We start from the raw sequence: 26443 nt of genomic DNA on the forward strand, positions 1-26443 counted from the left end.
CAAGAGAGCTCTCCCACCTCCGACTTCCAGTCACACCTTCCACCTGAATCCCTACCTTGGCAGTGGGCCTGGACCACCAGCACCTTGGCTTATCTTTGCCTGCCTGTTTTACCAAAGTGGGAGCTTCTAGAAAGAGCACAGATTTTGGAGGCAGACAGTTCTGGGTTCGAATCTACTTTTCCCGATCACCTGCATAGTCCCGAGCAAATCACTTTCCTTTCCCGAGCCTGTTTTCTCATCAGTAAACCTCATAATGTTGGCATCTGGCACTTGGAAGACACACATTAATTCGTAGTTGCCTCTCACTCCAATGGGTGGTAAGGAACCCCTCAAGTTGCTGCCCCTCCCCTGAATTCAGTAGTCAAATGAAAAATATTACAAAGTGCAGTCTGAAATATGCAGAGAGACAGTTTTGGTGGTTGAGTCCAGGCATAAGGAAGTGGGTGCCTGAGAGTAGGAGTCATAGGTTTTTAGACCACCGCAGCTGAAAGGTTGAGAGGCAATGATAAAGATAGTTAAAAGCAGGAAATGTTTTTGAAAACTTACTTTGAATGGGTGTTGTGATAGGTACTGTGAATACATTATTTCCTTTACTCCTCAGGGCAACCCTGGGGGCGGGGGGTATTACCCCCATTTTACAGATGAAGAAACTAAGGTGCATAACTTGCCCAAGGACACACAAGTCAGACACCTGGACTCCTGAGGCTAGAGTCCATGTTCTCTAGTTGATCTAACCTAACATCTTACTTTTTAAGATGAAGCTGGGGAGAATTGTCTCACTCAAAGTCAATGTCTTATCCAAAGGCAAAGGGAGTCTCACCTGAACTTCTACACAAAGGAACTAGGATTTGAGCATCCCTGTAAGGCGCCATCTGGTTAAGAAGTGAGCAGAGAAATTCAGATTCAGGAAACATTTATTAAGTACTTGCATCATTTCAATTCATGCTCAAAAAAGCCCCCGCGATGTACTGTACTGATCACATGGGGAAACAGACTCAGCGGGATAATCTCCCCCAAAAATCAACTCAGCAAAAACGGTTGCATTGTCCGATTACACAAAGTCAGGTTTCGGCGGCTTCGTGAGTCTCCCCACTTTCGCGGGGGGAGGGAATAAAGAAACCCTCCATTTCTCCAGACTCCCGAGTCCCCTCACAGTGGTGGATTGTGGGATTTGCAGCATTCCGCGAAGAGTTTAGACTCGTGGGCCAATAGAATCCGAGCACAGGCGGCGGTACTCTCGAATTAGCCAATGAGAAGCGCACGGGTCCCGGTCGCCTGGGAAACCGCGTGACAACAAGATGGCGGCGCCGCGGGAAGGCTCGGTGGCCCTGCGTGGTGAGTCTTTGCTCAAACCTTTGCGGCTCCGGAGTCTCCCACGCAGGCTGGGGTCCTCGCTCCGAGAGCCCGAGGACCCGCGAGCCCCGCGGCCGGGTTGCCCAGCAGCCTCCCGCGTCACGGGAGCGGCTTCGAGTCCCCGCCGACCGTGGCTTCCCGAGGAGACGGGAGGAGGCGACGCAGCTCCCAGGGAAGGGTTAGGTCGTGACAGAAGTCGCGTCGTGAGCGCTTCCAGCTGGAGACAGAGGACTTGAAGGCGTGCAGGCGGCCGGGTCCTGTCGGCGCTGGAGAGCACTGGGGCCTGGGGTGGGGGGTGCCAATAGGCTGAGTACGTGTGACGAAGGACGTTACCAGTCAAGCACAACCCTGACTTGGGTCCCAAAGATGTAGGGGCATGGGACACAGCCTTCCTCTCAAAGCCCCGGTCTGCAGGGGAGACAGTCCAACCTTTAGGAGCCTCCAGCCTGAGGCGGGGGTCACAGCCCCTGGAAGCCCCCTCGTGAGGGGAGTAGACGTGGCTTTATCCTCCGGCCCACCCGCGGTCTGAGGGAGGAGGAGACGGAGTCCTGCGCTGAGGGGTCCCCAGACTATAGGGAGAGGCAGCCGTCACCCTCAGGGGTCCCTTATAACCCATGGGAAAATTAATCTGGAGACAGTGTGTTGGATTGGCCTGGAGTGAGACAGGAAGCTGGGAAGTCAGGTGGCCTCCGTTGTGATAGCCCCAAGGAAGGGCAGTGAGAGCCCCACTAGGATGACCAAAGTAGGCATGGAAAGGAGGAGCTCTGTGAGAGACACTGCAGTTTAACCCACAAGATATGGTAATTGATGGGATTAAGAAAGAAGGAAGGAGAGGAAAATTTAGTGGTTGGATGATGTGGCCCCATTAAGAAGGGAGAAGTGGGAGGAGCTTTTTTTTTTTTTTTCAACGTTTTTTAATTTATTTTTGGGACAGAGAGAGACATAGCATGAACGGGGGAGGGGCAGAGAGAGAGGGAGACACAGAATCGGAAACAGGCTCCAGGCCCCGAGCCATCAGCCCAGAGCCTGACGCGGGGCTCGAACTCACGGACTGCGAGATCGTGACCTGGCTGAAGTCGGACGCTTAACCGACTGCGCCACCCAGGCGCCCCATGGGAGGAGCTTATTTTGAGGGAAGATGTTGGGTTTGGTTTGGGGACCAGATCCCTTTTTTTCTGTAATAGCTAATTCCCATGCTATGTATTTCACGCCTTTGAAATGTAAATTTCAGTAGTTTTTAGGATATTCATGAGAGTTGGGCAACGATCACCACAATTTAGAACATTTTCATCAGTCTAAAAAGAAACTCTGTACCCTTTAGCAATTACTCCCATTAACCCCCACCCCCCACCCCCACCTGCTGCCCCCAGCCCTAGTCAACTAATCTACTTTCTGTCTCCAGATTGTCCATTCTGAACATTTTATATCAGTGGGGTCATAACGTGGTATTTTGTGATTGACATCTTTCCTTTAGCATAATGTTTTCAAGGTTCATTCATGTGGCAACATGGGATTCATTTCTTTTTATTGCCGAGAATACTCCCTAGTAAGGATGTACCAGATTTCTTTATCCATTCATTGGTTGATGAACATTTGGGTTGTTCCCATTTTTTGGATATTATGAATAATGCTGCTATGAACATGTATACAAGTTTTTGTGTGGACGTAAGTTTTCATTTCTCTTGGGTACACCCCTAGGAGCAGAATTGCTGAGCCAGGTAGGTAACTGTTTAGCCTTTTAAGGAGCTGCCAGACCATTTTACGCAGCCACTGCACCATTTTACATTCCAGCTAAGGTTCCAATTTCCCCACCTCCTCACTGACACTTGTTAATTTCTGTCTTTTTTTTTTTTTTTTTTTTTTTTAACCAGTTTCTTTTGAAGGGTCGTTACGGTGATGAAAATTTGGAGAAGGGAGAATGATCGGGTTTGATGAAAGTTCGTGGAGGGCAGTGTTAGCCACAAAAGGAACATCGCCTGTTAGCACGATAAAAACGTTCTAAAAATTGATTGTGGTGATGGTTTCACAAATCTAAGAATATACTACAAACCACTGAATTATACACTTTGAAAGGGTTAAGTATGTGAATTAGATCTCAATAAAGCTCTTTTTTTTTTTTTTTTTTTTTAAGGTCAGTACTGTATGATTCCATTTATGGAACATTCTTGAAGTAAGAAAACAGTAGTGGTTGCCAGGGGTTGGGGATGGTAGAGGGAGGAGTGTGGGTGTGACTAACAAGGGGCTGACATGAGGGAGATCGTTATGGAAATGGAATCTTTGTGGTGATGGAGTAGTTATCTTGACTGCATTAGTGGTTACCTGGGTGAAATAGCAGAACAGGGTAGGGTACACACGTAGAGTAATGTAAAATGTCACTGCTGGGGAGCCACTGGGTGAAGGGCACACAAATCCCCTCTGTACTATTTTCCTAGTTTCCTGTGAATCTGTAATTTTAAAATAAAAACTTAGACTATAACAAAACAGACAAAAACAATTAAAAAAAAAAAAAAAAGAGCCCAACCAAGGGAAGGGTGCACTTAGGAGTGGGGACCACATTCCAGGAAGGGGTTCCAGGCCAGGGGAGCTATGTGTGTAAAGGCCTGGTGCATTGGAGGCTGGGCTGGCTCAAGTGTGGGGGTGGGGGGGCAGAGGAGAGATGGGGGAGTGAGGTCAGGAGCCCCGGGCGGGGACCCGATCACCTGTGTTATGGAATTTTGAATTTCTTTCCTCTGGTGAGAAGGAGCCATTGGGAGCTTTTAGCAGGGAAGCGGCAAGGCAACTTTGTGTTTAAGAAGAGCCCTCTGGCTGGACGCTGGCACAGGGGACCACGAGGGCCATCACACTTGGCCACAAAAACCATGAGGATGCCTGGATGAGCCGGCAGAGACTGGGGCAGGCTAGGGGCATATTTGGAAGGCTGGATGATGGGGGCATGAGTCCCAAACTCCAGAAGGCTGTCTCCAGCTGGTACCAGTCCCCTTGCTGGGAGGCTTCAGGGGTACCAGTGGAAGCCAGTGCCACACATTTTCAAAGTGGAACTGCCTTGGATTTGTCCCAAAAAGACTTGATTCAAGCCCTGATAGAGGTCCTTTGGTTCTAGGATTTCTAGATATTAGCCACATAATGTACTTAATTCATTGAATAGAGTAGTGGTCTTTAATTCCATCCCTGATGTGCATTCATCTTTCCAGAAGGAAGAGGGAAGGAAGGGAAAGAGGGAGGAAGGGAAATGAGCATGCGTGAGTGCCCCCGGTGTCTAGTAACAAACTATTTATTTATTTTTTTAAAGATTTTTTTTTTAGGGGCGCCTGGGTGGCTCGGTTGGTTGAGCGTCCGACTTCGGCCCAGGTCATGATCCTGTGCTTTGTGGGTTCGAGCCCATCAGGCTCTGTGCTGACAGCTCAGAGCCTGGGGCCTGCTTCCGATTCTGTGCCTCCCTCTCTCTCTGCCCCTCCCCTACTTGCGCTCTGTCTCTCTGTCTCCCAAAAATAAATAAATGTTCTTTAAAAAATTTTAAAGTTTTTTTTATTTTTAAGTAATCTTTACACCCAACGTCGGGCTTCAACTCACAATCCCGAGATCAAGAGTTGCAGGCTCCACCAACTGAGCCGGCCAGGCGCCCCCACAGTTCGCATTTTTAAGTGTTTCCTTTCAGTGTGGCACTGGGCTCCGTGCCTTATGTAAGTTTTCCCTGAATCCCCTTGATAACCCTGCCTGGCTGGTACTACCACCAACCCCACTTTATACCAAGGGAGCCAAGGCACGGGTTATTCTGGTGGATGGCAGAGCCTGTGCAGAGCCTGGGCCCTTGACCTCCCTTCCACAAAGAGTGCCTTGGCCGCATTCTGCCCTTGGGTTGCCCCTCTGTGGCTCTGAGAATCAGAGTGATACCTGGGTTCTTGTGGGAGGGGAGGGGACATTTGGGCTTTGTGTCAACCAGCTCCTTGATGGATAGACAAAAACTCCGGCCTTCTGGGTAGTCTTATGCCCTGGCTCTAAGTTGGGAGAGTCCCAGGCTTCCAGCCCCTCTCTGTACCCCACCCCTCCCCCATCGCCCTTTCCCAGCCAGGCCCGGGGCCTCCAGGATCAGAGCAGAGAGCAGGATATCCAGAGGATCGGGCAGACATCCAGCACAGGGGGCCTGAGGCAAAGCTGCCTCCAGAAACCTCTTCAGGGGAGTGGGAAGAAGTGAGGGGTGCTGCTCCCTGGACAAGGCTCCCTCCTGAGACAAGGGGCCAGGAAGAGACGTTTCCCTGGTCCCGAAGCCCTGGGTCCCCTCTGTCCCCAAGGACTGACTTCCTTCTTTCTTCTCAGGGAGTTCCTGACAGCTAAAATCTAGAAGCAGAACTATGAGCTCGCCTTTGGCCTCCCTTGGCAAGACCCGAAGAGTCCCCCTGGAGTCAGAGCCTGTGAATCCAGGGTAAGGAGCCAGCCTCAGGGGGGGTGTCTTTGTGTTCATGCCCCTGCCTCCTCTTGCCACTACCCACCCCCCCCCCCCCGCCCCCGCACCCATCCCCCAGTGGACTAGGAGAATGGCTCCTAGTGTCTCAGGGAAAACAAGGAGGAGTTACGTAGCTTTCCCTGACCCCTTTATCTTTCTCAAAAATTTTTAACTCCTTCATCATGTCTGAGCAAACACTGGGCTGGGCCCTGTGGTAGGTATGGGCCGGGTGGGAGAGGCGCAGCCCCCATGTTAGTCCGCAAGCATTGATGGTACCACTTCTCCGGCCCGGCCATGGTGGGGGGTGGGGGGGTGGGGTCTCTCGGCAAAGGGAGTTCTTTACATCTGTCCAGCACTTTCATCCCTTCGAAGCATTTTCTTTACCTCTCTCCTTTCTCTTCTGAATACCGCTTTGAGTCATTTGAAGGCCAAGGAGATCCAGAGCGGTTAAGCGACAGGCCTGGGGTCCCAAAGCCATTTCAGAACAGAGCTGGGGCTGGGCTCCTGGGCCTGGGATCTCTTGTCTTCCACCCAAGCCTCTGCCCCTCAGCCCTTCCCCACCTGTCTCCGTTGGGAGGAGGGGACACCTCAAAGCCTGTCCCTCGGCTTGTCCCAGTGCCAGGGATGGGATTTGGCGAGGGGACGGCCCTGGGAGGCAGAGGCCCAGCCTCCCTCTCCTTTAGGCTTGGCTGGGGATCTGGTGCCCAGAGCCACTCCCCTGATGACATTCCTAACTTGTCTGTCTTCCTTCTCCTTCCTGCCCGGGTTCCCAGGAGGCGAGGGATAAAAATCTACGGAGATGGTAAGTGTGGGGTCTGCCCCGTGTGTCCCCCTCACCTCCCACCTGCTGGGTCTCCCTGGGGTCGTGCAGACGGAGAGAAGGAGAGCGGTTGCTGCACTGCTCCCTGTGGCTCCCCCAGCCCCCGAGGACAGGGCGTCCTGGCAGCTCTCTGATCAGAAGGCCCCACACCCTTAGCAGAGGTGTCATTGCTAACATTTGAAGCCCTCCACTCGCTGTGGGGTTGGCTGGTGGGGTTTGAGCCCCGTCCTCCTCCTGACAGCCTCCTCTAGCCCATTACAGCCTTTTCTCCCTGAAGCCCCATCCTTGCTTTGCTGACCCATCCTCGCTGCAGGCTCAGACCTTTGCATCCCAACCCCATTCTTGCCTCCACCGTGCTGCTGGCATTGGCCACTCGGGTCCCCTCCAGAGCCAGGCTGGGAGAACTGCAAGAAGAAGCCTGTTCTCGTTGGATCCTTGCTCCCTGATGTCCCACGTGTTCTATCCGCATATACTTGGGGGTACAGAGTACAGGCTGCTTCATCCTGGCCAGAGCCCAAGGCCGCAGTTTCCTCCGGGGCTCAGCCCCAGAACGGTGACCTGGGCATCTCTGTCTGCAGAAGACGAGGTAGATATGCTGAATGACGGACGTGGCTCAGAAGAAAGGATCTCTGTCCCTTCCTGCTATGGAGGTATAGGTGCTCCTGTGAGTAGGCAAGGTGAGAAAAGAGGCCTAAACAGGTCTGGGTCCCCAGCAGCAGGAGAGGGCCTCAGAGAAGGGGCGAGGCCCAGAGACTCATGGACCTACTCTTGCCTGTTCTGGGTGAGCCCACGGTTCCCAGGCTGCCCTCCTTACCTGGCCTGCACTGTCTCCCAAGGGCTGTGGTGACACTGACCCCAGAGGTGCCCAGATGGGGCTCACAGGGAAGCATCCTGGAGGAGGGAGAGTGGAATGGGCCTGGGCACAGGGGAGGCATGGGCGGGCAGGGTCGGAGTTTGCTGTGGGCCTGGAGGAGCTGGGCGTGAGGTCAGAATGTTCTACTAGCTGTGATATCTTGGATAAGCAACCTCCTGTCTCTCTGCCTCTACTTCCTCTGTGAGGGGGGAGGCAGTCCTGCACCAAACACCCCTCCTTGTTATAGGACAGGGAACTGAGGTGGAAAAGGAGACCAGAAGCACCTGGCCCCACAACCATTCAGACACAAAGTCGGGATCTCCTGCATCCCAGCCGGGGATGCTTTCATTAGTAAACGCAACAACCAGGGCTCCTTGAGGAGCCATCCTGCGCGCTCTCTGCCTCTCCCCTGGCACTTGCTCCCCACCCCACTCTCAGCTGGCGTTTGTCCCCACCAAGGTCACAGTCAAGGACTTGCCTGCCTGTCTCGCTTCTGTGCACAGCAGCATTCCACATCGGCCACCGGGCACCGTGCCCTCCTCGGATCGCCCTGGGCTCTTAGCTGCCATGACACTGCTCTCCCAGATTTCTTTCTGCCTCCCAGGCTCTTTCCTCTCTTTGCTAGCTTCTTCTTTTCCTCCCAGCTTTTCAGTGCGACGCTCCTCCCCTGGGTTCTCCTCTCTCTCCCCGCTCCGCCTTGGGAGCTCATCAGTGCTGTCTGTGCTGACCGGGCCCAGAGGTCTATATATCCGTTACAAAGCCTTGACTACAAGTCAGAGAAAACTCTTCTGAACATTGAGGAGGACTTGTCCTGCCCACCAAGAAGTCCAGGAAGCAGCTCCAGGGCTGTTAATCCATTGACTCGAAGACATCCTTGAACAGGTTTCTCCGTCTTTCCACTGAGCCATCCTTGACATGTTAGCCCATGTGGCTGGATGGTGTCAAATGCAGTTCCTGCTTCACACACAGGGCAGCACGCAGGGGAAGGAGAGGACCCTTTCCTTCCCATGTGTCTCTCTTGTTTTCCTTCTTTTCTTTCTTTCTTTCTTTCTTTCTTTCTTTCTTTCTTTCTTTCTTTCTTTCTTTTCTTTCTTTCTTCTTTCTTTCTTTCTTTCTTTTCTTTCTTTCTTCTTTCTTTCTTCTTTCTTTCTTTCTTTCTTTCTTTCTTTCTTTCTTTCTTTCTTTCAATTGACCTCCAAGTTAGTTAGCATATAGTGCAACAATGATTTCAGGAGTAGATTCCTTAATGCCCCTTACCCATTTAGCCCGTACCGCCTCCCAGGACCCCTCTAGTAACCCTCTGTTTGTTCTCCATATTTAAGAGTCTCTTCTGTTTTGTCCCCCTCCCTGTTTTTATATTAGTTTTGCTTCCCTTCCCTTGTATTCATCTGTTCTGTGTCTTAAAGTCCTCATATGCTTGAAGTCATATATTTGTCTTTCTCTAATTTCGCTTAGCATAATACCCTCCAGTTCCATCCACGTAGTTGCGAATGGCAAGATTTCATTCTCTTTGATTGCCGAGTAATACTCCATTGTATATATATACACACCACATCTTCTTTATCCATTCATCCATCGATGGACATTTGGGCTCTTTCCATACTTTGGCTATTGTTGATAGTGCTGCTATAAACTTTGGGGTACATGTGTCCCTTCGAAACAGCACACCTGTCTCCCTTGGATAAATACCTAGTAGTGCAATTGCTGGGTTGTAGGTAGTTCTATTTTTAATTTTTTAAGGAACCTCCATACTATTTTCCAGAATGGCTGCACCAGTTTGCATTTCCACCAACAATGCAAAAGAGATCCTCTCTCTCCGCATCCTCGCCAACATCTGTTGTTGCCTGAGTTGTTCGTGTTAGCCATTCTGACAGGTGTGAGGTGGTATCTCATTGTGGTTTTGATTTGTATTCCCCTGATGATGAGTGATATTGAATATTTTTTCATGTGTCGGTTGGCCATCTGGATGTCTTCTTTGGAGAAATGTCTATTCGTGTCTTTTGCCCATTTCTTCACTGGATTATTTGTTTTTTGGATGTTGAGTTTGATAAGTTCTTTATAGAATACTAACCTTTATCTGATATGTTGTTGTATGTAAATATCTTCTCCCATTCTGTCGGTTGCCTTTTAGTTTTGCTGACTGTTTCCTTTGCTGTTGCAGAAGCTTTTTATTTTGATGAGGTCCCAATAGTTCACTTTTGCTTTTGTTTCCCTTGCCTCCGGAGATGTGTGGGGTAAGAAGTTGCTGCAGCCGAGGTCAAAGAGGTTTTTGCCTGCTTTCTCCTCGAGGATTTTGACGGCTTCCTGTCTTACATTGAGGTCTTTCATCCATTTTGAGTTTATTTTTGTGTATGGTGTGAGAAAATGGTCCAGGTTCATTCTTCTGCATGTCGCTGTCCAGTTTTCCCAGCACCACTTGCTGAAGAGACTGTCTTCAGCAAGGATATTCTTTCCTGCTTTGTCAAAGATTAGTTGGCCATACATGTGTGGGTCCATTTCTGGGTTTTCTATTCTGTTCCATTGATCTGAGTGTCTGTTTTTGTGCCATCTTGTTTTCTTTCCCCAAATTTCTAATTTTGAAGAACTTGCAGCCTACAAAGCAATTAAAATAATGGTACAGTGCACACCCATATAAATGTCTGTTATCTAAATGCCACAGTTGGTGATATTTGGCCACTAATTTGCTTGCTCTCTGTCCATATACACATATGTACGAATGTAAATGTCTTTTTTTGAGGAACCGCTTAGAAATCAATTTCAGATATCATGACATTTCACCTCTAAAAACTTCAGCATGCATCTCCTACAAATAAGGACTCACGTGACCCCAGGACCAGGACCGCACCCAAGAATGCGGAGGACTCAGGACTGCTGTGGAGCACCGCTTCTGCGCTCAGATCTCCCGAGTTCCGAAGTAGCTCATAGCTATTGTTTTTCCTGATCTAGGTTCTGGTCAGGGCCGTGCACTGCATTTGACTGTTACACCTCTGTGGAACAGAGTCCTTGCCTTTTGAAAAAGTGACACGGACCCTGTGAGGAGCCAGGCCATGCGGGTCTGTGTACTTGTTTGTCGTTGGTGCGGACTTGCTCCTCTCTCCGCTGTGTTCCTGTAAACAGGGGGGGTGGGGGTGGGGGTGGCAAGGTATAGGCGCTTCATTTGATTGAGGGTGACTTTCTGAAAATGCTTCACTGGTCATGTGACCTGTATGGTACAGCACTCACTCATACTCCTTGGACACCTCACTGCACCTCTGCCTCAGTTTCCTAAAGCAGTTCATTTCCTCAGGGGCACATTGTGAGGACAGCATGAGCTGATATGTGTGAAGTATTTAGGACAGTCCCTATCATCTAAGTGGCAGCTGTTAGTATCACCCTTATTTCTGCTTCTGCGGACCCCCGTCCCCCCTCCACTGGACCCCCACACTTCAGCCTCAGCTCTAGGACTTTGTCTGTTTGGTAGTCCCTGTATTCCATGACTCGGAGCTGGTGGCCACCCTGTCGAGGAAGTTGCGGGACCTGGAACAGCAAGTGAAGGCTCAGACTGATGAGCTGCTGTCCAAGGTGGGACCCCCAGCGGTGGGGGTAGGGCCAGGGTCCGGTCTGAGGGGTGGAGGGGCCCAGGCTGGGGAGGCCAGTGAGTTCACTGCCACAGTAGGCCAGGGTGGGTGGGTTCTAGAACCCATCTCTTCCACTGAACTTCCCAGTTCAAGGGCCGGGTATGGCCTGGGGCTGATCTGGGTCCCCGGGAGCTGAGCAGAGAAGCTAAGGGTCTTCTCTACAGCTGAGTAAGGCCACTAGCCTTGGACCACGTGGCAGCAGTGACTGCTGAGCGCTGGGCCACTTGGGCACACTCCACGCCTATCCCCATTTCAGTGGAACCACAAGGATATCTGAGGCATAGGAGCAGCGGCTGTGCCAAAGGATGGCAGGGGCAGGGTCTTTCAACTCCCCGGTGCCCCACAGAGTCAAAAAGTTTGGATCTTCCCATCTGGAAGATGGGTTCTTTTGTGCTCTGGGAACCCCCAGGCCTGCCTGCGCCCCCTTGTCTTGTTGCTGTAGGATCGGAAGATACGGGCTCTGGAGGAATTGTTGCAGACCCTCCGGGAGCACCAGGGTAAGGGGCGCTCCCGGTGGGCGGTCAGCCTTCCTGGGGCCCCTCCCTTGGGCCAGTGGCTCCTGGACATCAGGGCTCCAAGAGCATCAAGCTGAGTCCTATGGTGAGGCCTGGACAGCCGAGCCCAGAGAGAGGCAATGACGCACTCAGGGCAGTGCCCTCCTATGTGGGACCAGGTCCCCCGAATGCAGACATAGCCCAGCCCCGAGCATAGGGCATGCCATGTCGGGGAACATGGTGCCCTCAGGAGCCCCCGGGGGGGGGGGGGTGGTGAGAGGGGTGGCTGGCGGTCTCCTGAGAGTCAGTCCAGGCATCCCCGCCTCAAGGTCAGGGGGAGAGTTTTCAGGGGACCCCTCGAGTTCTCAAGGGGCAGCCTCTCCAGATGACCCTGAGGGCAGAACGCCGGGCGAGGCCAGAGGTGGTCTGGCAGCCTCCTTGCCGGGGCGGCAGAACCCTTCCTGATCTTTCCCTGAAGGCAAGGTCACCCTGCAGCGGCAGAAGCAGCTGGAGACCACGTGCTTGCAGCTGCAGCGGCAGGTGGGGGAGATGGAGGTAAGAGAGGCGCCTGCCCCTCAGGACCTGGCTGGGAGCCCGCCCGTCTGGGTCTCCCTCCCACATATCCCATGTGGGGCCCTGCCCCGTATTTCCCTCCTCAGGACTAACCTGAGGAGCTGGAGCAGAGAGGAGGGGTTCGAGTCTGCTTTGCAGGTGGCGCTCGCGGGGTCGTGGCTGAGGCCCGGGTGGAGGGGCTGCCACTGACTGAGCCCCGGAGGCGCAGAGCTTTAGGAGGCAGTGGGGGGGACCCGGAGTCGTGACCGTTGGGGATGAGTTCGTGTTGAGTGAGGCAAGATGTCTAAGCGAAGACGGCTGGGAATGTGAAACCGAGAAGGAGTGATGTGTGTTGCAAGAGATGAAGACGGAAGAGGGCCGCTGGGTTTGGCGCCAGGCAGGCTGTTGGTGGCCGCAGCCGCGCGGTTCCAGTCAGTTGTGGAGAAAGGGGCTGGGTAGAGTGGGTTCAGGAGAGAAGGAGCTGAGGAAGCAGTGACAGGAAGTGTAGACAAGTCAGAAGTTTTCCTGTGGCGGAGGGGACGTGAGGCCCGGCCCTCGAGCGGCTGCATGTGGCTCACCGCGTCCTCGGTCCTGTGCAGCCCGTGTCCCTGCCGCTCCTCCGCTCGGGCCAGATGCGTGGGGTGTCCCGCTGCCATCAGGGCCACCTTCCGTGCGGCCCTCCATGCCAGACCCTGCTTTAAGCACTCGGCCTGAATTACCGTCCTGAGTCCTCACAAGCTTATGGGTCAGGTGTTGTCATCTCCGCTTTACAAGAAAGAGCCCAGGGCTCTAGGAGGTGAAGTGGCTTCCTAAGGTCACAGCCAGAAAGCTTCCAAGACCCTGGGGCCCATCTCTTCTGCCCAGTTGACTCTGGGAGCCGAGGCCTGAGGCTGGGGCCTGGGCGGATGCTGCCTGTTCCCCGAGGGGCTGAACTGACTGTGCCCCCTGGGACCTTTCCCTTCTCTCTGCACAGCGGTTCCTCAGTGATTACGGGCTGCAGTGGGTGGGCGAGCCCGAGGACCAGGAGGACTCAGAAGACAACTCAGACTCGGAGGATGGCAACACAGACTGGATGACAGCCAAGAAGTTCTGGAAGCCAGGTAGAGTAGGGGGTCTGTCCCTGGCCCCTCCTACAAAGGGAATTCTCCAACAACACCTTCCTTTGGGCCAGTAGCTGTCCAGAGACCATGCCATCCGTGCTCCTGACACAGGAACTGGGAGGAAAGGCCTCAGCCTCCATCACTGACCACCTAACCCGCCACCACTTTCTTCCTCTGGTCTTGCCTCCAACTCCCTCCTGGCTCACCTTTCGAAGGCTCCAGGGACCCTGAGATACAAGATGTAACAAGACCCCAGGCTTTGTCTCAGGCTGCACTCCGTAGTTTACAAAATGGCGTCCATCCAAAAGATTTTCAAAAACGATTTCTCTGCTTTGGAAGCTGCCCCTCAGTCCCAGGGCTCAGTCCCCTCTTTGGACCTCCTTTATTAGCTTCACTTCTAGCCAGACCGTTGAAAGGGACCTGTTTCCGTGAGATTCCACCAGTCTTTATTTTTAACTTGACTGCCAATATCTAGAGGGCTGCACCCCATAGATTTGGGGCCATAGAAAGCCCGGGTCCATTCTCTTCAAAGCATGGAGGTGATTGCCCAGAAGGTACACTTCTCCAGGCTCCGGAGTCAGTCAGCCCAGGGCCCTTCTCTTCATTCCATCACCCGTTCCAGGTGTGGCTTGGGCACGTGACTTCTGTTCTCTGAGCCTCCAGTCCCCCATCAATAAATGATGGTGTACCCTTCCCCGCAGAGTGGGAAGGAGTCAGTGGGTTAGACGCAGAGCACCTAGCACTGACCTTGCATATCCTCAGCCCAACAAGTAGGGGTTTAATTGTTCTGCACAGTCCGATGGCAGGGGCAGCCTCGTGGAAGCACTGATGAGCATAGCTCCCGAGGGGAGTGTTTGGAAGATGACAATACTGTCTTGATTTCAAGACAGGCTTGTTGCTGAGTGAAGAATGAGACTCAAAACATGGGAGTCCTGCCTCCCCTTCAGGCCTGCGCCCTGGCCAGACCCCCTACATCTTAGGGCACAGCTCCCTCACTGCTTTGTTCTACTAAACACGTCACTTCCCATCGGAAGTGGAGCTTGCAAAGCATTTTCATGAATAGCTTTGACGTGGGCCAGGGCTTGTTCCATTTTATAGATGGGAAAATGGAGGCACTTAAGTCTCTGACTGTTGAGTGAAGAGGGCAAGACTTAAGGCTGAGAGCTTATTTAGGAGGTAGGTACAGTCATCCAGGCAGACGATGAGATGATGTCCTGTGGAAGGGTGATCCTGGCGGGCAGGGTGAGGAAGGGCAGGGCAGAGATTTAGGGGGTGGAATCTGTGCCCTTGGTGATTGTGCGTTAGGGAGCTGACAGGAGGAATTGGGGATGGCCCTGGGACACCCCGTCCTGCGGTGAGAGGCCGAGCCCTGGAAGGTGACTGCCAGATGCTGTAAGGGCGTTTCTGGGGTCCAGGGCCAGAGGCCTGCCAGCACTATGCCCTGGGCCCCCCGCATGTCCCTGCTGGTTGGAGGGCAGGCTTCCTCCTGGCAGTGGGGGCCTTGCTGCTCCTTTGGGGGTCAGACCAGCCAGCTGGTTTCCGGACCTGGCCCTGTGGATTCCCACCCTCTCCCGCCAGAAACAGAGCTGACTTCACTCTGCTCTGTGTTGTTTGTTTATGCCCACAAGAGGCTGGCTCTGAAGCTGAGTGCCTCACAGCCAAAGCAACTTGTGAAAACCCTCTGCCAAAACTCTATCTGTGTGTCCTCTTCCTTTGGCTTTCTTTTTATTTATTTTTAAAATGGTTATTTATTTATTTTGAGAGAGAGAGAGAGAGAGAGAGAGAGAGACAGAATGGGGAAAGGGCAGAGAGAGAGAGAGAGAGAGAGAGAGAGAGAATCCCAAGCAGGCTCCACACTGTCAGACCAGAGCCCGACATGGGGCTCGATCTCACGACTGAGATCATGATAGCTGAAATCAAGAGTCAGACACACTCAACCGACTGAGCCACCCAAGCACCCCTTCCTTTGGCTTCCTGATTCTTCAACATGGAGGGGCCTCAACTGAGCTCTTCTGCCAGATGAACGAGATGCTTTTCATCTCCAGCCGCTTTTCCTCCTGGTCCGTTCCTTCTCCTCCCCCTGCTTTGTCCCCAGGTGCCAGGCTGCTTCTGCCCCCGGGTACACAAAACCGGCCCTTTGCTGGCCCCATACCCTGGCTCATTTCTCTGGCTCTCCCTCTGTTGGATACCACTCCCCCCAGGCCCCCCAGCAGACTGGTTGAGGGTGGCCCAGGGCATCTGTGTTGGGCCAACCAGTCTAGAGGCAGGACTCCTGCCTTGGGGAGGGCAGTCCACTGCTCTTTAAGGGGACCCAGTACAGGGGAAGCCTTGCAAGGACTTGGCCTCAGGCTGGATCATTCACCCCTTCCCACCCTCCCCACGGGTAAATTGAGCGTTAAATAGGATGCCAGGTGCTTTGGGGGTATGCGGAGACATGAAAGGGACAGTCCTACTCTGGTCACAACCCATGGCCAGGTGTTGAGCCTCAGGGCTGAGAGCTCCTCACTCCCCCTTGTCCCCTCTGAGCTCCCTGCTCTCACTCATCCCAGTCTTCTCTGAGCTCCTCCTCCCCCTTCCCTGTCCCCTGTGAAGCTGCTCACTCTCCCACCCTTCACCAGCAACTTCCTGCCATCCCCCTACATCCCCGTTCCCCCTGCGGCCTCTGCCTGTCCCCTAGCACCCTTCCTCCCAAGCCCCAGTCTCCTGCACCTGGGTGGAGCCTCTTCCCTCCCCTGCCCGGAAGCTGTGCCCTTTCAAGTCTTCACTCATCCCTGAGCCTCCCTTGAGTCCCTGGAACTGGCCTGGATTAGACCCTAGGCAGGCTAGGCTCCTCCCCACCCTCAGCCCCCCCGTCAGGCCTGTGCTGTGTCCCCCCGAAGTGCCTGGTCCCCTTTTATCCCCTCTTTGGAAGCTTAGCTCAAACCCAACCTCATGGAGTACCTGCTCGAGTGCCTGCGGCCAAGACTGTGCCACCTGCACTGCGCCCAGCATGTGGGAAGGGGCTCTGCATTGGGGTGACAGGGTTAAAGGCTCCAGCTGAGGAGTGGGGGACCTGTGTGGGCAAACTGCTTCACCTCTCAGAGTCCGTGTCCTCATCTGTGGAGTGAGGAGATGGTGTGTGACGCCCGGGCCCCTGAGAGCACCGAATGCCACAATGCACGTGGGGGTTCTTGCAGGCTGCCGCATGGTGGCTGATCGGTGACCACGAGCCATGGCTGCTCGGCCCCTGTCAGGCCCCAGAGTGCCCAGCACGGTGCTTGGCCCGTGGGCAAGGGCTTGGGCCCACGCACATATTGGTGGGGGTGCCTGGGTGCCCAGGCCTAGACAGTCAGGCACGCCAGGACCGTGCAGAGCACGGATGAGGTGGGGGCAGGCGGTATGATGCTCAACCGTGGGGGCCAGAGAATTGGTTGTGGTCTCCCCTGGCAGTGATCAGACTCTGAGGCCCTGTTTTCTTTCCACTGGTTCCCCTGAGGAGCAGAGTGAATGCAGGTCCCCAGAGCAGGGCCAGGCTTGCAGGTGTGCGGAGATAGCGGGTCTATTTCTGGTTCAGCCTTTGGGGGAGGTGGTGGGGACAGGCCTGCTGGGGCCCCGGGGCACCACGTTGGTATTCACAGCAGCAGGTGTGTCCTTCCTGCAGGGGTGATGAGCCAGCCCAGGGCAGGCCCACCACTCACCTGCTGAGAGTGGCAGGGTCTGGCCCTCCTCTGGGCTCCGCAGCCTCCACGGTGGCACTTACCACGTGCCATTGTCCCTGCTGTCACCCCGTCTCCTTCATTCAAGTATGATCTTGAGGAGGGAAGGACTCTGGGTATGAGGATACCCATGATTCTCAGGGCCTTGCAGAGCTTGGACGCTCCGGACCTGTTGGCGGGATGGAGGGATGGATCCAGAATGTGCTTCCTGAGCACCCACTAGGGCTGGATGCTCTAGCCTGCATTCAAGGAGTGCCCATTGTGGCTGGCAAGACCAGCGAATGGAAAAGGACAACAGCCTGTGCCAAGGCCCGCAGGCTCCAGGGACTCAGGAGGCTTAGTCTCCAGGGGAGGGGCTCCTGGCAAGGCGTCTTAGAGGGCATGGTGAGTGAGCACACTGAGCCAGTGATGAGCAAGAGGGTGTGGTGTTAGTGACAACAGCCACCATCTGCCAGGTACTTCCTGTGAGCCTCAGAGCCACCTGTGAAGTGAGGACTTTTATTATCATTTTATAGAAGAGGAAGCCAAGACCCAAAGAGCTAGGCCCACTTGCTCAGGGATCACACAGCTTGGAAGCAGTAATCCTTGGCTCCAGAGAGTGATGGGGGAACAGGTCGAGGGGAGGCTGGGGTACCCGGGCTTCGAGGGTCTCAGGAGTTGAGCCAAGGAGCTTGATCTTGGTCTCCATGCCTAACTCCTCTTTTTAATAGAATCACGGGCTCCCAAAGTTGTCTGAGGCCTCAGAGATGGTCTCTCCCTGAACCACACCCCTCCTGAGAAAGGGATCCCAGGGAGCAGAGGCAGCCTGCATGAAGCACCGAGAACAGAAGCTTAGAGTCACCTGGGCCCTGAAAGCTGCAGGAGCGGGAGCAGGTCGCTTTCCAAGGTTTAGTTTCCTCACCTGTAAAACGGGAGTGGTAACAGCTGCCTCTAGGTGCTTGGCACGAAGTAAACACCGAGTCGTCCTTACAGTCCATTCCTCCTGCTGGATCTTGCGGGCAGCGGGATAGAGGTTCCTATTCTGTCCCATCCCAAGGAAGAGAGAGAGAGGAAATGCCTCATTAGACCTCTGACCTGCCTCACCCCATGTGACCTGGCAAGAGGCCGGGCTTCTTGTTGCGTACTCCCGGCTGGCCGCGTGGTGGCCATGCCAGGATTCCTGCCTTATTCTCTCAGCCCAGGTCCGCCTGGTGCTGTGGTTCTATCTCCTGGGCCCCTTGTCTCCCCCTGGGCTGCTGCACCCCATATGTGCCCAGCCCGCCCGGCTTTCACTTCTCCATGCCTTAGCCCCACTGGCCGAGAGCCTCCAGCACTATTTTCCTCGGCAAACTCTTTTCACTCTAGTTGCTTCTTGGCATCCTCCCCTGGGCTTCCACCAGCCCTTTCCACTGCCGACCATCCCGTGCCCATCAGCTCTCTGAAAAAGCCTTGGCCCCAGCGTATCCGAGTGGTCCTGGGTCCGCTTGATGTGATCTCCGTGGGCCAAGTCATCTGACTTTTCTGGGCCTCACTGTCTCCACCTGTAAGAGTACAGGGGTGGGGACAGGAGTTCGATGAGATGAGCTTTTGCGTTATTTTTAGGCTTACCAATGTGTTCTGAATGTAGTTTGTTGTTAAAGGAAAATAGTGGCTTGATATTGTTCTGAGTCATGCCAGGAATGCCCAGAATGTCCAGTGAGTTTTTCTTGGGAATCTCAGGAACCCTAGGGGACCCCAGGAGGAGGTGGGGGGCCGGTGCAGCCCCTGCAACCTAGGAGATGTAGGGGAGGGGGAAGTCCAGCTGGGGCCTACCATTTCAGCAGCCACAGAGGCAACAGGAAACAGAGCCACCCACATCTGTACTTCCTCCGCACAGCCACCACACCTATAGAGCCATTGCACCACTCTGAGGAAAGGAATTCGGTCCCCAGAGTCCCGACCCACATCCTGTCGCAGCCTGGCTGTCCTGGTGAAAATAGCGTCCAAGAAGGCCCTGAAAGTCACTGAGGTTTTGTAGGGTCACACCCCTAGTAGACTGGGAGCCAGATCGACTAGGGACTAAGGCCCTTAGTCAAGGACTAAGGACTGAGAACAGGCCCCTGGCCTGTCCCCCTCCAGCATCCCACCTGCCCTCCAGCCTTTCCACTCTGGCATCTGTTGTGGCTGTCCCCACCACCCCCTGAAGCGTATGCACCCCTGTGTGCACAACACATTTTTCAGAAGAGGAGGCCAAAGCGTCTTTCAGCTTCTCAAAGGGATGTGTGAAATAGTTGTGTGTCCCCTACCTGTTCTGTCCAGCAGCTGTCCTGACATCCCCCCCCCCCCAGTAGCCACGTGTCCCTACCCCCAGGCTCCCCATCCGGATGGTGCAGATGGGTGGGAAAAGCAGACTCTAGAGTCAGTTCCTCCTCTAATTTGCCAAGTGACCTGGGGCAAGTCATTTTTTATCTCTGTGGGCCTGTTTCCTCATGTGTAAAATGGAGATCAATGACTCCTGCGTCATAGCCTCTGGATCGGCCTGAGGTCCGTTTGTGCAAGGTGGGGTTGGTAACAGTAACCAGCTGGACAGAGTGCTTGCTCCGAGCTGGCCCTCACTTGGCCGTCTTCCTGCACCCCGGTAGCCATCCTGGGAGGCAGACACTATCATACCCTTCTAGGAGAGAATGCTGTCGTGCAGAGCATTGAATGACTTGACCAAGGTCACACAGGTGGAAGCCGCAGAGCTGGGATTTGAACCCAGACGGACTTCATCCAGAGCTGGGAGCTCTGCACTGCGCTTTTCAGTGGCTGACCCCGTGCCTGACACGGGCAGAGCTGGGATCAGATCCTGCTCCTGCCACTTACTCCGTGCATCCCTAGGCAGCCATTAACCCCTGACCTGCGGGTTCCTCATCTGAAGAATGGGGGTGATTGTAGCCCCTACAGCATAGGGTTCGTATGAAGAGACAGTGGCATTATAGGCATTAAGCCTCTAGCATACGGCGAGTGTTCAATAAAAGACAGCTATTATCTAGTGGTAGTTGTCCTTCTTCCTCCCCAGGTGGCCACCTAAGGAGGTGCGAAGGCCACTGCTTAGCGTGCAAGGGGCCATGGAAACCAGGGCTGCTGGGCACACGGCTGCCATGAAGAGTAGCTCATGGGTGTTTATCCTCTTTGCCAGGGGACTCATTGGCGCCCCCCGAGGTGGACTTTGACAGGCTCCTGGCCAGCCTGAAGGATCTCAGTGAGCTGGTGGTAGAGGGTGACACCCAGGTGACACCAATGCCCGGGGGAGCACGGCTCCATGTCCTTGAGCCCATCCCACTGAAGCTCTATCGGAATGGCCTCATGATGTTCGATGGGCCCTTCCGGCCCTTCCATGACCCCTCCACACAGGTAGGAGGGGTGGGGAGGGGAGACAGGCCACTCTGGTGCCCTTGCCCCCTCCCCTTGCTCACCATTAGTTGGTGATGGGGGGCTCAGCCCACCCCCCATAGGTACCCAAGCCCACGTGCAACTTGCAGAAACAACCCCTCCCCCCACCAAGTCCTGGGGCCCTGAATATGTGCAGAGTGTGACCCACTGGGTAAGCCCGGGGCCCGGGGCCCGCCGTCTGGACAGGAAGCAGAGCGGTAGGTGCCGCACGGGTCCAGTCGGGCCTCACTCTTCCGATCCCTGCCGCAGCGCTGCCTCCGAGACATTCTGGACGGCTTCTTCCCCTCAGAGCTCCAGCGACTGTACCCTGACGGCGTCCCCTTTAAGGTGATGGGCTGCTCCTCAAACCACCCTGTGTGGGGATTTGGGAGGGGGTGGGGACAAACAGCTTCCTCAGGCATCACCCGGTCTGAGGTGGGAAGCCACTGCCCCACCTAAGGGGACCCAGTCTCTGATGACCTCTGGGGAGGAGGGTGAGCCTGAAGCCCGGCCAAGAAGGGCAGGGAGGCTGCAGGGGCTGCAGTTGCCCGGTTAGCAAGGGCACCGGCCTGTGGCTAAGCGGCAGGCAGTGCCCCCTGCTGGCACCCTGGAGGCACAGCCTTCGGCCTTGTAGGGCCAGTGCCCCTCCCCAGCGCCCAGGACACCCTGACAGCCTGGGGTCCCTGAGACTCCATGCAAAAGTGGCCTGACTTGCCCCAGGGGCTCCTGAAGCCATCTGATGGGTACGGAAGGCAGTGCCGTGGGGACAAACCTGGGCCTGAAGGACACGGCATGAGCCATCCCCCTGCCGGCGGGGGTGAGATGAGGGGTGCAGTGGGGGGGAACTCTTGAGCCGCAGCCGGAAGGCGGTGCGTCATGCCACAGCAAGGGTGCACGAGGGCGTGTGTGCCACCACCACCACCCGGGCTTGGAAAACCGTGTGAGTCACGACTGGAGGTGTTGGAGGTAGTGCCTGCCAAGGCGGGCTCTGCCCTCTCCTAACACCCTGGTCCCTTGCTTCCTGGCTGGCTCCTGAGAGGGGCTGTCTGGGGAGGATGGCAGTACAGTGGCTCTAGCCGGCATGGCGAGGGGTGCTTGCAGGAGGAGCCGAGCCCAGGTAGGTGAGAGCAGCATGAACTGCAGCTCTCTTGGGGCCTCAGTTTCTTCATCCGTAAAATGGGGATTGCACCAGACTGTCCCTCGAGCCTGTTCCTGGGGGGGGGGGGGGGGGCGTGCTCTGGGCGAGCAAGGGTGGGGGTGGAGCCCAGGGCTGAAGGTCGAGGCCCACCGCTTTCACCCTTCCTTCTTGCCAGGTGAGTGATCTGCGCAATCAGGTCTACCCGGAGAATAGGCTGGAACTGTTCCCAGGTGAGGGCCGCGTGGTGGGCTGGCAGAGGATTCACAAGGCCATGGACAGGATGGAGCCCCCAGGTGAGCTTGGCCCTGAGGCCGAGCCAGGCGGCAGGGCCGCTGTGTGGGACAGGCTCCAGGTGGCCTCCTCCACCATCACCCGTCACTCCCAGTCCCTCCCCAGGCCCAGGCTCCCAACGCACTCCCTGCAGGCTCCAGGATGACTGCTGAGAAGTTTCTGAACAGGCTCCCCAAGTTTGTGATCCGGCGAGGCGAGGTGATTGACATCCGGGGCCCCATCCGGGACACCCTGCAGGTGAGGCCAGCCCTAGCTCCCCCAGCCATCTTGAGCTCCCTGGCCCAACCTACCAGAGCAGTGGCTTGTCTGGAGACTCAGGCTCGAGGGCTGCTGAAGGGGGCCTGGAGGGAGAAATGAGGCTCTCGAGGCAGTTCCACTGACTCCTGAAAACAGGGAGGGCTGCATCCAGAGATGGGCTGTCTCCGTGGCAGTATGGCTGTAAGAAGGGGAGAGCCGGAGTCTAGGCCAGGGGTGAGCCCAGGGCCCAGGCCACCCCCTCGAGGTCCAGACCAGACTATCCAGTTCAGTCCTGGATACCCCTTTCTGGCCCTCAGAAACATCCTCCTCCTTCCTCACTCCCCATCCCGCGGCTCCTCCCCCGTCTCCACCCGTGAAAGGTACCAAACCTCAGTTTCCCCCACGCTGCCTCCTTCACCGCACATTGCCAGAATCCACGTCTTCTCTCTGTTCCCTCTGCCCGCCATGCTAGTCGAGGCTCCAGAGTAGCCCTCTCAGATACCTGCAGTGGCCTCTCACTGGCCTGCCACCTCCCCTCCTGCCTTGCCAACTGTCCTCCCCCAGCAGTCCTTGTGCTTCTGTAAAAACGTAAGTTGGATCTGGGCCTTCCCTGTTGAGACCCTTCAGTGGTTCTCGGGTAAGGCCAAGCTCTTATCTGGCACTCAAGGCCCACCACTCCTTGTTGGTCCTCTTCCCACCTCTAACCTTTTCTTTTTTCCAGTCCAACCTGATTCTCAGCTTTAGCCACATGAACTGCTGACACTTTCCCAAATATATCACCTCCAGAGAAGCCTTCCCTGACCAGGGGATCTCTGCCCATGTTGTCTGGAACATCCCTGTGCCCATTCCACTTCTATGGACTCCTCATCCTTAGTCACTGCTCAGGGGTGGTTTCCCCTGGGAAGCTTCCCCTGGGAAGCTGGTCATTGTGTGGGGTTCTGTCTCCCCCACTACGCTGAGGGACTTCAAGGCTTCTTAGGGGAATGATGGGGCTGCCTTCCAAAGCTTCCCTTCCATTTCTTCTGCTTGGGCCCCAGTTTACACAGAACACCCCTCCCCTTTTGGCTCACTGGTCTCATCCATCCCTGGTAAGGAAGAAGTCCCCTCTAAGGATTGGGGGGAAGGGTGTGACTCTAGCAGAGCCCAGGGCTCTGTCCTCTTTCATCGATGCCTTCCAGAACTGCTGCCCATTGCCTGCCCGGATCCAGGAGATTGTGGTGGAGACACCAGCCTTGGCTGCTGAGCGTGAGAGGTGAGGGGCTTGGTGAAGAGGTGAGGACCTTGGGGTTGGGCCACCAGGGGGCACTGATGGCCTCTAGGTCCACAGGAGCCAGGAGTCTCCCGAGTCACAGGCGCCCCTGCTCTCCATGCTGCGCATCAAGTCTGAGAACGGCGAGCAGGCCTTCCTGCTGATGATGCGGCCCGAGGACACTGTTGGCGATGTGCGCACCCTGCTTGCACAGGCCAGGTGGGCATGGTGTGGGGCCGGCAGCTACGGGGAGGGGGGGTGTCTCCGGTCCCAGGACACGGCCTGATCAGTTCTGCCCGGTCCCCAGAGCCGTGGACGCCACGACCTTCGAGATCATCAGTACATTCCCACCCACGGTCTACCACGACGACACGGTCACGCTGCAGGCCGCAGGCTTGGTGCCCAACGCAGCGCTGCTGCTTCGGGCTAGCCGGGCCCCACCGCCTGCCCCAGGCCCTGGCCCCTGATCCAAATAAAGCGCCCGCTCCCACACTGGCTGCTCCGCACACATAAGGCTCTCTTGGCGGGGCAGCCCAGCTGGGCGCCAGGGAAGGCCCGGGGAGGGGGGGTGGGGGGAGGGGCGGTGCAGACCCGCCCCTCGGTAACTCGAGCTCCAGCTGGCGGGCCTAGCTGCTGGGTCTTTGTCCTCTAGGTTCCTTTCTCCCCAGAAGGGCTAAGCAGATCCAGTGGAGGGAAGGCAGGCTCCAGCTCAGCCTCAGCTGGTGCAGAAGGGCCTCATGTGCAAGCGTGCCGCGAGCAGGTCCCTGTGCACACAGAGAACCACACGCACATGTGGCCACTTCCCCAACATTCTGCACAAAGCCACTGTGCCCAAACTGGCAGAACTGCGGCCATGAACCCACTTCCATGACACGCCCATACTTAGCCAGGATGCTGGAACCCAGGCAGGCAGCCACATGGCGCGGTCACATTACCGACAGGCATACAGATGTGCTACACTCACCAAGCCGGGCGTGTCAGGACACTATCACATGCATGTGAATCAGGAAGTGACCCACCCACTGTTTAGAGAAACGCTGGTCCACACAGTTATGCATATGCCAGACATACACCCACATACGTGCGCAATCATACACAGAGGTGCCACACAGGAGACGGCCCGACCGACCTGCCCGTGGGACCACAGCCTCAGACAATCCCATCTACCAGCCTTGCTCAGACCAAGGACTCAGGCCATATCAAACAGACACGGTGTCAGTGGAATGGGACATTTAATTGTCTCTAAGGGACAAGGAATGCGGGGCCTTTGGCAGAGCCCTGGCTAATGGAACCCACAAAGGTGCCCATCAGCCAGTGCCAGGCAGGGTGGCAGCCTCAGGGCCTGGCTGACAACAGCCAGCACTTGGGCTGTTGCTTAAGACAATTTCTGAGACTAGTGGGTAAGGAATGTTGCCTTTGAATGGGAGAAGAGGGGGCTAAATTAGAGAGGGGAAGGAGGGGGGCTTGGGTTGCGGGGAGAGATTCCAAGGTCGGAAGGCTAGGAATGACAGGGAGTTGGTCACAAGGTCCTTCATGGCCGGCGGTGGCTGCGGGGGGACGTGGTGATGGAGTCCGGTGGGCTCAGGCCAGTTTCAGGAACTCCTGCAGTGTGTTTTGTTCCACAGCCTCCACGAAAAGCTCATAGTCCTAGGCGAGGGGAGGGGAGAGATGGTCAACCTGAGTGCTGGTGTTTTGTCCCAGGTCTGACTGACTTCTGAGTCAGAAGTCCTACACTTCCCCACTCCCAACCCCCGGGGTTCATACCCCACAGTACTGGTCCCCGTTGACAATCTGGGGTGGGGTGGCCTTGGGGTTGCCCGCCAAGGCTCGCATCTCATCCCGCAGGGCGTTGTCCTGGGAGATGTCCACTAGCTGGTACTGGATGCGCTTCCCATCCAGGATGCGGGTCACCTCGCTCTGCTGGGACTTGATCTGGGGGTAGAGGGCGGGCAGGGGTTAGTGAGCAGGCTGGAGGATTTACGGGGGAAACCTGGGCAGAATGACAGGGACTGTGGCCAGTAGTTTTTGTGTCCCTCCACACCCTGGGCGAGGGTTCTGGCCACTAGGGAGTTAGGAGGATGAGTCAGGTTTGCAGCGGGGCAGGATGAAAAGAGGGACCACCATGCGGAGGGGAGTCAGAACGAAGGGAAGTGGGATAAAGTTCAGTGGAGAGAACCTGGAACTCAGCGAGGGGAAGGCAGGGCAGGCCTTGGTGGAGGCAGGTTAAGGGGCCACCCCTGCCTAGGTACACACAAAGTGGGGGAGAGGAACAGCACGATCAGGACGTGATCGGGGTCGCAGGGGGGTTGCAGAGAGTGCGTGTCCGAGAGATGGGATGGGCGCGGGCAGCTCGTCCTGGGGCTGCTAAGGATCCAGGATGCCCAACGGAGGGGTTCAAGGCACAGACTCGGGGCCCGCGTTGGGACTCGACCCAGGAGGCCGAGCCCCGCACCTTCTCGCCCCCCGCTCCGCCCTGGGGGCGGGTCACGGGCGCCGGGCCGTAGCGCCCGGACTCCGCCGCCCGAGCTTTCACCCGGGGCGTGCACTCACTTCGCGGGAGCCGGTGACCGACGTGCTGTAGACGCGCAGGCCGCTCATGCTGCGGGTGGACTGGCAAGCCGACAAGCGGACGGATGGCTGGCTGTAGCGGCAGCCGCACGGCCTGGAGACGACGCCGCCGCGCTCGGGAGCGGTTTCCTTCCTGCTCTGCCCGCGAGTCACCGCTCTCAGGACCAATGGGCGGCGCGGGCAGGCGTGCGGCCGGGGCGGAGCCTGCGCGACCCCGCCCCGCGCGCCGCTGCCCCCTCCCCTCCCCCTCAGTGACGGGGCGCGCCGAGGACCCCAGTGCTGCGCGAGGCCGTCCCCTCCCGCGCCTTCCCTGATCTGGGGTTCGGCGTGAGGTGGGGGGAGGGGGCCGGTGGCCGGAAAGGCCAGGGAGGGCCTGGGTGACGGCTTGGCAAAGGCCTTTTCAGCGTCGCCCGGGTTTGCTGCACCCAGCTACCCACCCTCAGTGCCACGATAGCACGGCGCAGCTGGAGCTTTGAAGGCTTGGGCTGTTTTGAAACCTACAGTTCCTTGGCTAGGGAATCTTGCTCCAAGGGACCCCTTCCCACAGTCCCCGGGTGACACTCACACATGGCTAACCCCATGGCACACCAAAGCAGGGACAGCCCCTGCTGGGAGATTTCCCCACAAGTTCCTCTCTACTCAGGCAAGTCTAGACAAGGAAGG

At 56.1% G+C, this 26443-nt stretch overlaps 2 protein-coding genes across 5 annotated transcripts; one reads left to right on the forward strand and one right to left on the reverse strand.

Annotated features, from left to right (window-relative positions):
- Window positions 1-1251: 1251 nt before the first annotated feature.
- On the forward strand, window positions 1252-23707 carry UBXN11 (UBX domain protein 11). 4 transcript variants are annotated; one of them, XR_002075768.2, is made up of 15 exons: window positions 1252-1335; window positions 5668-5773; window positions 6568-6596; window positions 7193-7291; window positions 10928-11028; window positions 11527-11581; window positions 12057-12133; window positions 13104-13230; window positions 20065-20279; window positions 20568-20645; window positions 21611-21728; window positions 21860-21963; window positions 23142-23215; window positions 23283-23431; window positions 23520-23707. XR_002075768.2 is itself a non-coding variant. In XM_019432413.2 (15 exons), the coding sequence occupies exons 2-15, from the start codon at window positions 5703-5705 to the stop codon at window positions 23677-23679; spliced, it is 1449 nt and encodes a 482-aa protein (XP_019287958.2). In that variant the 5' UTR covers window positions 1252-1335; window positions 5668-5702; the 3' UTR covers window positions 23680-23707. The 4 variants fall into 4 exon arrangements, 3 of the variants coding, with proteins under 3 accessions (XP_019287958.2, XP_019287959.2, XP_019287960.2); XM_019432413.2 differs by having other exon boundaries at window positions 23291-23431; XM_019432414.2 differs by having other exon boundaries at window positions 21611-21665; window positions 23291-23431.
- A 720-nt stretch (window positions 23708-24427) lies between these two features.
- Window positions 24428-25940, reverse strand: SH3BGRL3 (SH3 domain binding glutamate rich protein like 3). Its single transcript, XM_019432418.2, has 3 exons — window positions 25763-25940; window positions 24977-25144; window positions 24428-24859 (listed from the first exon to the last, which is right to left on the reverse strand). Exons 1-3 carry the CDS (start codon window positions 25808-25810, stop codon window positions 24794-24796), a joined length of 282 nt encoding a protein of 93 aa, XP_019287963.1. The 5' UTR covers window positions 25811-25940; the 3' UTR covers window positions 24428-24793.
- Between the last annotated feature and the right edge of the window lie 503 nt (window positions 25941-26443).

This window comes from Panthera pardus, unplaced genomic scaffold, assembly GCF_024362965.1.
Source record: "Panthera pardus isolate Hobbes unplaced genomic scaffold, ASM2436296v1 HiC_scaffold_11, whole genome shotgun sequence".
Lineage (NCBI taxonomy): Eukaryota > Metazoa > Chordata > Mammalia > Carnivora > Felidae > Panthera > Panthera pardus.